Below are 13,608 nucleotides of genomic sequence, written 5' to 3'. Positions count from 1 at the left end.
ACCCGGTTGAACTCGTCTCCCCTCCTCCCCTCCTCTCTGTTTCTTGCAGAGCACCTGTGACACCCTCCGGAGTCACTCGGACAGTCTCGGATTCACCCCGAACATGTTACCTCGTCACCCGACTATAGGCAACTTTGAGGAGTTTGCTTGTTGACAACATAAAGCAGGGGTTGGGGATGGGGTGGAACATCTGGGTACTTGACAGCAAACTGTGAAATCATTTTAACAGAGAAAGGCTCTTGAGTGTATGCTCACAAAATGCGTAGTACAGTTTATCAATGCCTGAATAGAAATAGAATACTATCATCAGAAACAAAAGAGACCACTTCCAAAACACAACTCAGGTTTAACTGCCATGTCAAGGCATCCATGTTAATTTACTCATGTTTCATTCAGTAGATTTGTTTATGTTATCGAGTATACAATACGTGAGGATAAACGTGTTCAAAAAGAGGAATCTGAACTGTGTTGCGATGAGTCATGTGGTACTGCTGTGCTAGTATTGATGTACATCAATCAGTCTAGTTAAAAAAAAGCAACAACAAACGCATGTGGATTTGTATGTGTAGCAGCGTTTATCAGTGTTATGCCTCCAGCATCTAACCAATGCTGTATTGAGTGACCTTATAGCAGTCACGTTTTAACGGAAGAGCCTTTTAGACATCTGCTCCACTTTTAATGAGCTGATTGTTGACATGAATTAAAACACTAGACTAGTGTTGAATGTTGCCTTTTGCTACTATGGGGCTTTAAATTGTCTTTAATTAGACATGTGTGCTTACCCACCTTTGAAACACGAGAGGAACTTGATGATTTGTATATATGCTGTTTTAAGACTCCTGAATTACATGGTTTTGTTGACTTTAGGCTTTTTTTAAGACAGTGAGGGTAAAAAAAAAAGAAGTCAGAAGGCAAAAAAAGGCAGTTGATTGTACTGTTATATTTCATTTTCAGTCATATTTCCATTTCTTTATATAGTTGCTGCAGAAATTGTCCCCATAAAAGCTGGCCCTGTTTTCAGTTGAATTCACTCCAACAGAAACAATCTGAATTTCTTTTGCCTTTCCTAATAGTTCAGTTGTTTTCATCACAATGTCTTAAAGATTCATCAGCACAATCCCCTGTGATAGTAATCTATTCTCTATTGAAAATGCTGTGAGTTTAAAAGGCTTGCTGGTGACATTCCTAAACTTGACAGAAATTTGTAAATACCCACAATCAAATGCCATGAAGAAATTCTACATTGCTCATGTGAAACATGTCATATATACATATAAATATAGATATATAAATTTAAAATACAAAAAAAAATCTTTCTTCATCCGTTCTTACACCACAAGGAATTTGGACTTTCTATCTAGGTGGACCGTCAAGTGTCTTTGAGTACAACATGGATGGCAGACTTTATTAGGTGCAAGAGACTTTGCCTCAATACATCTACAACTCACTGCACCTCAGCCCCATTCAGTTGATTTATATTAGAAATGCATTGTAAAATTTTACCATTGTAACCTATTATTATTACGATTATTATGATTATTATTATGATTACAGAATATGTAATAAGTCACAAATAACAGTTTGTGATGTATAAATGATCAAGTATAATAAACTCTATATTTACTCATCTTACTCCTCATGTACACAACTTTTCTTCGAACCTTCGTGTCAGTCTACTTCCTTTCTCGTTTAAATAACACAGAGCGTGTTATTTAAATATTTCGGTTATGATTTGTAGGTACTATAAATACTGGGAACCTTTTTTTCGTGAAACTTTCATGTATAACGCCAGTCAAGTGAGTGGTGTTCATAACTCTGTAGCTTTATTACTCTGTTGTCTGTGTATTAGATGACTGTTGATGTGAAGCACAAACCCTTGGAAATCAGCCATCACTGGAAAGCCAATGACTGGGCGTCTATCGTTGTAACTACCTTTTGTGGCTCTAGATTTAACTACACACACTGTTATGTGGTGTGCTCACAGCTCCGGCGTTATCAGGAACAAGACTGGTAATTTAAGCAGAGCCAGAGAGCACCTTGTGGAAGGACTTAATCCAAATGGAACTTTTGCCTTTCAGGAAGCAGACACTAAGAAAAAAAGGGTTAGTCAGTGGCATTGTGTTACGAGCAATAAATGCACTGAATCAGACAGCACTGTTAGCAAACTGACCAGAAAAAGATTGATTGAGGATCCAAATTATCAGTTTGTGATGTATGAAACAGTTACGATGGATGTAAACCGAGCAGCTGCCGCCTGCAACAATGATGTATGATATGACAAATAAACCATCATGAACTCAATAAGAGACGCAGATGCCAATTCATGTTACACAATGATCCTCCTCTGATGCTGTATTGCCATGATGATTTTGAGTGTGTGTGTGATGCTGCTGGGCTACAAGTGACCCAACATTACCGCAAACTGTGGAGATATGAAGGCTTTACCTCTCTCTCGCCCCACCCCCTGCCTTACTACCAGTCAAAGAAGCAGTAGAGTGTATCTGAGCTGGCAGAAAATATTCCTTAACTATTTATTCTCATTAACTAATCTTTCATGGATATTTACAGCATAGTTACGGCCAAGTAGAAAAAAAAGTTCACTATATATTTCTGCCACCAAATACCTGAATTTGATTGATTTTATCCTAATAATTTACAGCACATCACCCATTTTCTTCCTTGCATGTGTATTCCTATTATCTCTGATCTATTAATGTAATATTAGCTATGCTATTCACTTTGTACTGTTCAAAGTGTATTTTCTTTGGAGTCAGATGAATCAAAACAGTGTTCTCCACATCCTGCACTACAATGTCCTGGATATTATGATTACATTATGATGTAAGAATCCTCCTCTAACCAGGCTTGGGACTGTGCAATACACAGAAGAATAGTTTTTGTGGCTTGATTAAACTGTGTGGCTTGAAATCAAACTAAAATGTGCCTTTAAGACAGGTTCTTACAGGTAACAAAGATTTTCCTGTGCCAACACACACATAGAGACACACACACACACACACATACACACACACCTGGAGAACAAGAAGTTGTTTCATCTGGCTCTATATGCTATATGTGCATTTTATTGTAGATATGTGATTTTAACTCTAAGCTGTACATTAAATAGTTAACACACTTAACTATGTGTAACGTAGTCAGTTTTAAATAAAACTGTATTGGATGTTTGTTTGCTTTTTAAACAATACTTACAGAGGATGTTATGTGCCAGCAAAAAAAGGTAACATCCAGCTTAAATAAACCTGATAAAGTCTACAGTGAAGCTAAAGCACAACAGAATATTCTAAACGGGTAACAAAGGAGAATAAATACTGCAAAGGAGGGTTTTTTTTTTTTTTTTTTACCACTAGTGGTAATATGATAGTAGTTGTTTTGCCTCTGTACTCTATCACAGTGCATTTTAAATCACACAATAGAAGTTTCCAGTTTTAATTCAAGGGATTTTAGAGAAAGTTTCCCCATTAACTGTTATAATATGTGATTGAAGTGCAGACTTTCTCTGCAACAAAAGTTTTACATTAGCTGTTGAGAAATTACAGCCATTTTTAGACCCTAGTTTTTTCATAGGATATCAGTAATTGCACACACTATCATCATTTTAATGATTGTTTTTAGCACTTAGATGAAACTCATCTGGATTCGGTGACTGCCTGAAGTCTAGTCTGTGCCATTTATTTATGTTTTATTCAGTTTGTGCATCTCTCTGCATTCTTTGTATTTCATAACTGAAAAGGATGCTCCCTTAGGTTGAGATCAGATCTCACGTTCAAGTTAACCTTGGATTTAAGTGATTAAAGGTTGTTTTCTGGAACTGTGCAGGCTCTAGTGGTTTTCTGGCAAAGCCTAATCTAGCCTTCTTGTTCTTGAGTGTAACCAATGGTTTGTACCCTTGTTGGCCAATCCAATCATTCGTTTTAAGAACATAGCTAACTGTTGATTTGGTCTCTCTGAAAGGTTTGTTTTTCAGCCTAATGATGATGTCCCTCACTTGAGCTTCAGATTTACAATTACAGTAACCTACGATACAAAACTTTAAATTAACTACTGATATCATGTTTGTTTCCTTTATCTTTAAATAACAGGTGAACAGGCCTCACCTGGCAAAGAAACAGCTCGTCAGTCAACTGTCCAATTAATTTTCACCCTCTAAAAATGGGGACTGTGTATAAAAATAGCTGTAATTCGTAAACAGTTCACGCAAAACTTTAAAAAACAACTTGAATTAAAGCTGAGAGCCTTTATTGATTGATTTAGACGCCGCTGTGACGGTGTGAAGAGGCAAAACTACAAAAATTATGTTTGTCCAAGAAATTATGGACCTTACTGTATAATTATTATACCCACACTCCTGTCCATTGTGTGTGAAATCAATCACAATTATTTGGAGAGTAAAAATAATTATTCGTGTGTCTGGAGGGTGGAATTGCACTCTTTTTAAACCTCAGTGATGTACAAGGTGAGACATAAAGAAACCCGTTTCAACACATGGAATCTACAAGAAAATGTAGAAAACAAACTGCAAAATGTATTTCAACCTTTACGAACATCAGCATTATAACCAAATTTACCTTAAGTGGCACTGATTATGCAAAATATTATTTTATTGTATAATGCAGTATTGCATTATTAATGTGTGGTTTTGATATAGGCTGGAGTTCTTTCATATTTGCCTCCAAAATTTATTGGACTATATATTAGAAGCGTGGCAGCAGAAGAACATGAGAAGTATACAGCACTGAATAACATGTATTTAGTTCTACTGTCCAGTGATTTTCATTATAGATGATTGTAACGTCTTCTCATCTAAGGTGTGCACTGCTATAGGATCACTCTGTCAATAACTGTGCACAAAATGACATGCTCCTCCCCCCCAAATTACTGAATAATCAAGCAGGAAATTCATTTTAAATCAAAGCAAACTTGTATTTATGTTGACTTTACTGAATACTGAGTCTTATCAGCTGAAATATACATAAAACATTTGCCCCACAGTCTACCAGCAAAAGCAGAGACTAGACAAAGTGCAAAATCCACTCATCGTTCAAATTCAATTTTAAGCCGTTTAAATGGTAAATGTTCTGCAAATGTTCTGTCAATACAAGTGGATGAGTGAAAACATGTTTTGTTTTTTTCATTATAACTTAATCCACACGCCCACACAACCTTCAAACATTTAAAAATCCTAAAAATAGCCTGCAAAACACAATAGACTGGAGCATACTCAGTTCATTCAAAGAGTTTTTGTACTAAATGAAAGTGTGCTACATTTAAAAATAATAATAATTAAAAAGTGGATATTCCATCATTAATAAATACATGCATCAATTTTTTTGTTTTACATCAGCGAAAAGAAAATGAACCCCTTTCCTATTAAGACAGCTACTTCAAACACAGCTCATTATGGATGATTTCTATGGGATGACTAGAAGCTCTGTAACAATCATAAGCAAAATAATACTGCGAGCTGTTAACCATGTTATTAAGTAACTGAAATGGAAACAGTTAATGGTGCAAAAACAGTTATTACGCAAAAATACAGATTATCAGCAGATTATCTGGGTTTGTTTTTCCATTTTTAACAACTGTTAGAAAAGCATTTGAGAAAAGTGTTAGTGTCATGGTGATAGAAATGTAAAAAACAAATAAAAATGTTCAACAATGGTCCACTAGTCATTAACACACATATATATTAGCCCATTTACTGTTAATTGGTATAATCCTGGCTGTCAGTGTTCAACGTATTTTAAGGTAACGACAACTAAACAATCGGAAATAAAACTATCACAAAGTGCACAAAAGATAAATACAAAATGAGAGAATAAAAGCCTGAGAAACAGAAATGATCAGTTAGCCTCTCGTGCTATCCAAAAATCTTGTAATAGGTAATTGGAAAATGAGTTTTAGCGTTGGTATGTAAAATATCAGAAAACGCAAAAGTGCGTACAGCCCAAGTAATCAAAACGGTCTCTAATTGTCTCACTGTTTTCTACATTGTTGCCAGTCAGTTTTTAATTTGGTACTAGCTGTAGGAAAAAAGTCTCATTGATTCAACAGATACACTTACAGTTAAGTCTGATTAACAGCTAGCATTACCTAATGAGTAAAAAGAGTGATTAAGGTAATTAAATTTAGCTTTTAACTGGGGGGAATTCCCATTTCCCTTTGATTATTACCAAATGACATATTAATATTCAGGAAGCCCCCACGGAAGCTTTTTGAAAGCTTGTGTTACAAAAACATTGACTTATGCCTTAATCATTTTCAAATGAATAGCATGACTCTAAAGCCCACAAATCTATTAATGCAGTCTAATCATAAACGGAAGCTCTGTAGCATCAGTGGCCTCTGGAATGTGTTAAAAATATTAAATCAGTAAATGTATATATGATGGCTAATAGGTAAACAGCTGTACAGACATGCCACATAAGAGTATGAGATCATTTAGAACGCCACCATTAAATTAGTCTGTCCACACGTCTCAGCCATATGTTTTAATAACCAGATTCAGGTGGTCAATATACCATCACATATTGAAAACTTTCAGATATAAATATTGGAACTGGCATCAAAACCTCTACAAATGATAAGACTTCAAATCTGCTTTGAAAACAAAAACATAATAGAAACAATATATTTACAAAGGCTTTTTAGGGGCTACTGTACTGCACTAAAATTGTAGTTATTCAAAGTGAATTCACCAAATGAGATTACCACAGATTCTAAGGGCCATTTTTAATTATGATATACCGCTTTCACACGTATAAGGTTTATGCGGTCCAACGTCGTCCCACATTTGTGCCAATTAACTGGAAAGTGTGTATGTGCCAAATTAAAAATAGGCTTTCAACTTAAAAGAAGCTAATAAATCCTTGCAGCGACACTAGGACTTTGTTCCTCACAGAGGCACAACAGAATGAATAGCAGGGGGAGTGTTTGAAAATCCAGTGAGGGATTTGCCTTGTTTTGAATTATTCCTGAAGTCCCAAAAGAGAGCGGGGATGGTTGATTCTGGCAGCTGACGTTTATCGAGAGGCAGTTAAGCATTTATGGTGGGCAGAAATCAGCAAAGTAAGGATGCTGTAAGGCCTCTTCTGCAGAGATCCTCTGGACAGGATTACATTTCAACAGGTTCTGGGTGAGATCAAAGGATAGATTTTAAATTAGTGATTAGCAGTATCAGATTTCCTACAGCAAAACTTTTAGCTGGGCTAATCCATCTCAAATCATCACATTTTTTAAACATTTTTTGCTTTTTTTTTTCATTTTTTATTTATTTATTCTTTTTAAATATTCTGCCTACCCACTTCCTGCATTTTTCCCCCAACACTTTGGAATCCAAGGCCATTTTAACATATCTAAAAACTATCAAATAGTTTAAAATTTTCACTGGCCTCCTTTACTATAAAAACAAATTATTGAATATTTGCTAGTCAAAATTAAAATAAAAGGTATCATATTTGAGCATATACTAAAAAATATATTATTGCAAAAGACATCGAGTGACAATTTTTTAATGTTATGTAGATGTTTTTCACAGTAATGGAAAATAAACATGAAATTCTTTTGTCACAAAAATAAACCAATTTTGTCATCGAGCAAATGTGACAAGTTACACCACAAAAATGTCACTAGACAGTCTAATCTAAATACAAAAAATTCTGGGGTTTCCAGGGGGTACTCTAATTATAACTGAGAAAATAATTTTGTTAAATATAGGCTTATTTTTGCATTTTCGCAACCCACTTTGCAGGCATGCACATTGCCATGAAGGAGTCAGATTTAGTTTAAAATGTACTAAGAGGCAATAAAAATGCATAAACTATAATTGCAAAAGATTTTGTTCATAGAAATTAATATAGCAGCATAATTAGGAGTGATAAAGAAGGGATTAATAGCTCATTTCATGTGAGGAGCCTTGCAAGGCCAAGTTGCTGTGTCCACATGGAACAATATGGTTAGGGTAGTCTGATACAAGACCCTTACCCTCTAACCCAGCCGTGACTGCAACAGGCAAACAGGGATCATGCTATCCTCATGATGACCATTGTAAGAATTGCAATATTTATATATATAATTTTGCATTTTTTTGTTAACATATTCACGTCCAAATATTGCAACATATTTCAACATGTGAAAAAAAAAAAAACATGCTAGAATTGGACCAATCATTTTTCAAAATTGGGGTGGAAAAAATACAACAAGAACAAAAACACACACACACACACACACACAAAACACCAATCTGAAAATTATCAAGTAAAACTTTACTAAAAGTTGTCTAAAGTTTTTCAGCAAACCGGAGGTGACTGAGCAGAAGGCCCACAATGATTTTAGATGGAATAACCCAGCTACAATAACAGATTTCCATTATTTTACTGTAGCTACTCAAATATTGCACAAATTTGTTTTAGAGTACCTGAAGTAGATCCCGTCCTGTGCTACTTAATTTAGGGACCACATTAACCAGTGAGGTGGTGGCAGGATACATGGGATATGGCTAAAGGAAGAAAAAGAGTTTGTAAAGAATAAAAACAATTCAGTAAAAGCTCAATGCACTGGAAGTTTTACAAAGAAATGACATCAAAAAAACTACCTTGTAATCTGGGAGTTTTGTCATTGTTGGCCACTGTTCTTCAGTTGGTGTTCCCAACAATGTACAGAGCAGTTAAAGACAAACTTTTAACATTACTTTTAAGACTTGCTGTTCATAAATAATTTAAATATGAGTAGTTCTGCCCGAACAAACCAGAGACCCACACACCAAACTGTATATCGTCAGAAGGTACTGCATTAGCATGGAAAGGATATCTGAAAATTCTTTTCAACTGGTCATCCACATCATTCCCGGGGAATAAAGGCCTTCCAGCATTAGCCAGCTCTGGAAAAAAAATTAAATAAATGGCATCAAATTAAGTTACCATTCAAAACATGAACACAAAAAACCAACTAACTATCCTTTAAAGATGCTGGCCTCAACCACTACACAATATGACTGTTTACTTAAATGTTGAGTGACTTTAAAGAAGACTAGACAAGAAAGCAGGGGGAGAGAGCAGGGACAAGCGGCAACTCTTTAACTTAAATCTTTGTTTGCACATTTATTACTTGTATATAGTATTACATCAATTATTTTGTTACTTTATTGATAAAGTAAGAGCTTTACTTTACATAGTAAAGTAAAGATATTTTTATCTTATTAAAATATTGATTTTTATTTATGAATGGAAAAAACAAGCCATCCATATTAGCCTCTTATTGTACAATATAAACATTCTGTTTATTTATATGTACGAAGGACAATGACACTATTTCTGCATAGACTTCAAAGGCCTTTGGGTTGGAGTTGAATCCAGGCTGCTGTATTTAACTTTGTAGCTTATGGTCACCTGCTCACACTGTGACCTGAACTGGAACCTTCAAAAGTAATACTTTAAATATTAATAATACTGTAAAATAATATGAAACTACCAGAATCCTAAAAAGAGATACATTTGTGGTCTTACCACCCAGCACCAAATTATTGGATTACTTGTTTAATTTTATCCTCATTTGATTCCACAAACCACACACACAGACCTGCAAATATGCATCCAGCAGACCACATGTCGATAGAGGTAGAGTAAAGTTTGGCTCCAAACAGCACGTCCGGAGGCCGATACCACAATGTCACCACCTAAAAACAAATCAAAACAAAATATATTATCACAACCAGACTAATCTTAAAATAAATGTTGGGCATAATGATGGCTCTCTGAGGTGGGTTTTACATTTGGTGTGTTTCACAAAGAAATTACTTTGGCAACACTGTTACTAATACTGAATGGCATATTTAAATCTCCCTCTGCTTTCCACCACAACTTGTTGGCATTTTAAAAAGCTGCTGCTGTGTCACACACTAATTTTTCCAAGGACTTATGAAAATGAGTCGCCTGGAGGGCGCCGCAGGAGTAAAAAGGACAAAAAAAAGAAAATCAAATGCAATTATAGAAAAATTCCACTTTTCAGAGCAAATGTGTGGGCTGACTGCAAGTGACTATGCGTCAGTTTAAAAAGTGCAAAAGTTCACCTTAGTAATTGTTGTGCAAATTACTAAACATGACTACCTGCTACAAAACAACTACTAACTTTTCTTTTTACAAAACTTATACTTGTAGAGCTTCCAGCTAGAAAAGGATTTCAAGTTTTTCAACTACGACAAATGAAAAAAGTACAGTGTTGTTAAGACCTTGCTTCTAAATATGATAAAACTGGCTTTTATAGGGGTTAGCTGAATAATATTGTGGATAAAGTAAAAACTTAAAAAAAACAACAAAACCCTATACTACGTTTAAGCTGCTCGTACTATGTATATTATATAGTATGTCGATGTAACAAGAAGCAACTGTGGAAGCCACAGAGCAATACATCCTCTTAAATGTAAATGATATTTTAAAATCTCAATGCTTCAAACTCAGGTCTCCACTAGATTTTCTGTTTATTACATTTTCAAATCAGCAGCGTCAACCTGGGTCAAAATCCCCATGAGAATCGTTTGCCAGGTTTTTAGGTAAGCCTCGCCCGTCATTTCTCTCAAAGCTTTAGCAATAACAAAAATCAAACACCCACATGCTGAGACATGCGTCACTCCATTTCATCATTAATTAAACAAATTAATTTGAAGATAAAAGAAACAACTTGACGACTTTAACTGTGTGCACATGAGAGACTGCAAAGAAAGCACATTTTAAAAACGAAATAAAACACTGAAAAAGTTGAAGGGAATCTACTGGTTAGATGTAAATACTGTGCTATATTCTGGCTCCCTTTTATATTTAGATCTTAAGGTAATTAGGTCAGTGCACTTCTCAAACAAAGCTGGAAGCTTTCATTTTACTCAGGAAGAGTGGTTTTGTTTTAAAAACTGAGATAGTATGTTTCATCATAAGATTGTTAACCATCATAAGATGTTAACCTTTTGGATACCAATACTTCTTGGAAAGCCAGCTTTAAAGTATTCTTACACCATTAGTTTACACAACATTAAAAATAAGTTGTCCTCTCTTTAGACACAGCAGGTGCCAAAAATTGTGCTTTTAACACTGGTCATATGTCTTTAGTTTAAAGCAGTGAGCTGTTATTACCTTCTGCATTAATGGTGTATAACCTACCTCTGCTGAGTAACACCTCACAGGAATTCCAAAAGCTCGAGCCAAACCAAAGTCAGCCAGCTTCAGCTCTCCGTTCTACAGACAGATAAACAATTCTTACTATAATTATCAAAGCATATAAATGGATACATGTCTGTATCCACATTATCACCTCCCTGAGTCAATCTAACAAAATTTTGACGTTAATACGGCAATATAAAAACCTTTGTTTTTTTAAATTTATTCTAAATCCCACTGCTTTTGAATTATATTATGTATATTATCATTTCATCGTCGCCCCGTGAATGCAATCTCTGTATCACACGTGGTAAACTAAGACACTAGTAAGCTGCAGTGCTCAAATGAATGAACTTCAAAACAAAAGATATTACACAGAATCTCAATGATAAACTCAGTGGTGCTTGTTTTCACAAAGAAAACCAGTGTCCATCTCACTTAGTTTTCACTTTAAAGAAATAGTATACTGATGGAGTCCACACAGCAATGAATGTTTATCAGCCATCAAGTCCAAATGCACCTAAACACTCACTCTGTTGATGAGGAGATTCTGCGGCTTCAGATCTCTATGAAGAACATTTCGACTGTGACAGAAAGCAAGGCCTTTCAACAGCTGGTACATGAATGACTGTACAGGAAAACAAACAGCATCAACAATATGGAGTTAATTTGAAATTTTAAGCAAAAAACAGGCTTTTAAGCAGTCAGGTTTACATAGTTTAAATGCTCTTCATGTTTATGTCTCACCTTCACAGTTTCAGGATCTAGATCCCCGTTGCAGCTGTCGAAATACTTCTTCAAATCCTGCAGCAGAGAAGAGAGACATATTAGCCTCAGAAGGTACATATTAAGATATAGTGCGTTTTAGGGGTGATCAACTCACCTGATCACAGTATTCAAAAACCAAGGTTAACTTCTTGTCACTGTGCAAAACGTCATGTAGTCTAAAAAAGGCAAAATAATATTCTGTTGGTGTTTGTTGACATCAGGGTTACATGCAAACTGGAGGCATTCAGCTCTTCTGTCAGACTTACCTGACAATGTTTTTATGTTTCAGTTCCTTCAGAAGACAAATTTCTCTCAGAGCAGAACTAGGCACCCCCTAAAAGATTATTTTTAAAATTTAATAAAACAAACAGCTTCCATTTAGTACTAGCCTGCTAACCACTAGCTAACAAACACTGTGACTCTCATATCATTTTATAAAGAACAAACCTCGTCGTCGTCGTCCAACCTGACCCTTTTCAAAGCCACAATTTCATGGGTTTCCCTGTTTTTTGCCTTAAAAACGGTCCCATACGTACCTATGGAGCAGACAAAATTTATTTAAACCACATATCCCGATGAATGGGCACAGCTAAGGGGTCCTAATATTAGCTCGCTACATGCCCACCGTTAGCTAGCGTTAATATAGTAAAAGTGGAAGGCAGAGCTCTTCGGACTGGCACTGTTACTAGCACATACTAGTGCGAGTAAAAACTCGCAATGTTTCCATGTGGTTAACTGGGGCATACATCAACGAATACATATTGCTTACAGATTAGCTAACTTCAGCCTTCGACCTGCATGAATGCTACATTAGCATGCTAGGCTAACTAATATCAACCTTGCGAAATTAACCAAAACGAAAGTCTGAAACTTACCCTCCCCGATTTTTTCAAGCTTTTCATATTTCTGCATGTTTGGCCAGTGAAGCCAGCCTCGAATACGTTAAAAAACCAACGAATGACAACACCCCAAATTGGGGTGAAAAGAAAATGTTATTGTAGCTAGCGTTAGCTTAAATCTGTCTACTATGCTGCTGCTCTTCGGATTGCAGCCGAGCATGTCTTGTTTGTCATCTACAGGCTGAAAGTCGAATTACAGCAACCTTGAAACTAATCTGCTATAATGAACAGCATTTTAACAAGCAGAATTTCGTGTCCTTAAAAAACATCATTTGTGAAAATCGTGTACAGCGCAAGTTTATGTACAAAAGTAAAGTAATCCATAATAGCATTAAAGCTCATTAAAGATGGCTCATTCACAGAGGTGTTGCTGCAGACAAAGTGATAATATGAACATGGTAGAGATGTGATTATCTGGGGCGATCATTACTAACATAATCTTAAAGTGCAAATGTATTCTAGGAAGTTGTGAGACTGTTCATTTCTTCAGTAGACTTCCAATATGGCCTAATATATATGTGTAGTGATGTAAACACAACTTTAAGGCGATTAATTTTATGTCCTTTGTGATGTGATCAGCAAACAAGCCCATTGTTCGGAACACTGATTGCTATTGTTTATTATTACAAAAGAATATGTCAGCACATACAGCTGCAATCCTTAATTTTTTGAACAAAAGAACAATTTTTTGGTGTTTCCTCTATACACCACAGCAGTGGATTTTAAACCAAGCAATCAAAATCAAGCTGCATATTTCCCGCTTTAATTAAAGGAGTTTT

The 13,608-nt window shown here is 35.5% G+C and overlaps 2 protein-coding genes across 5 annotated transcripts in view; one reads left to right on the top strand and one right to left on the bottom strand.

Moving 5' to 3' along the window:
* asic1c (acid-sensing (proton-gated) ion channel 1c) overlaps positions 1–3,334 on the top strand; it is a 106,782-nt gene extending 103,448 nt beyond the window's left edge. For all 4 annotated transcript variants that reach the window (XM_085389105.1, XM_085389106.1, XM_085389104.1 and 1 more), the window contains one exon: positions 50–3,334. In XM_085389105.1, the coding sequence (XP_085245231.1) occupies positions 50–128 (79 nt within the window). In that variant the 3' untranslated portion in view covers positions 129–3,334. The remainder of the gene's footprint in view (positions 1–49) is intronic.
* Positions 3,335–4,916: 1,582 nt separating this feature from the next.
* On the bottom strand, positions 4,917–13,101 carry cdk5 (cyclin dependent kinase 5). Its single transcript, XM_085389275.1, has 12 exons — positions 12,806–13,101; positions 12,378–12,466; positions 12,197–12,264; positions 12,046–12,106; positions 11,910–11,966; positions 11,695–11,790; positions 11,166–11,240; positions 9,595–9,691; positions 8,827–8,896; positions 8,612–8,672; positions 8,435–8,515; positions 4,917–7,149 (listed from the first exon to the last, which is right to left on the bottom strand). Exons 1-12 carry the CDS (start codon positions 12,840–12,842, stop codon positions 7,063–7,065), a joined length of 879 nt encoding a protein of 292 aa, XP_085245401.1. The 5' UTR covers positions 12,843–13,101; the 3' UTR covers positions 4,917–7,062.
* Between the last annotated feature and the right edge of the window lie 507 nt (positions 13,102–13,608).

The sequence above is a fragment of the Rhamphochromis longiceps genome, linkage group LG18 (genome assembly GCF_057381845.1).
Source record: "Rhamphochromis longiceps isolate RC_006_pf linkage group LG18, R_longiceps_female_GT1.1, whole genome shotgun sequence".
NCBI classification, from domain to species: Eukaryota; Metazoa; Chordata; class Actinopteri; order Cichliformes; family Cichlidae; genus Rhamphochromis; species Rhamphochromis longiceps.
Note: the sequence above shows the minus strand (reverse complement) of the source record. Positions and strands in the feature narration are given on the sequence as shown.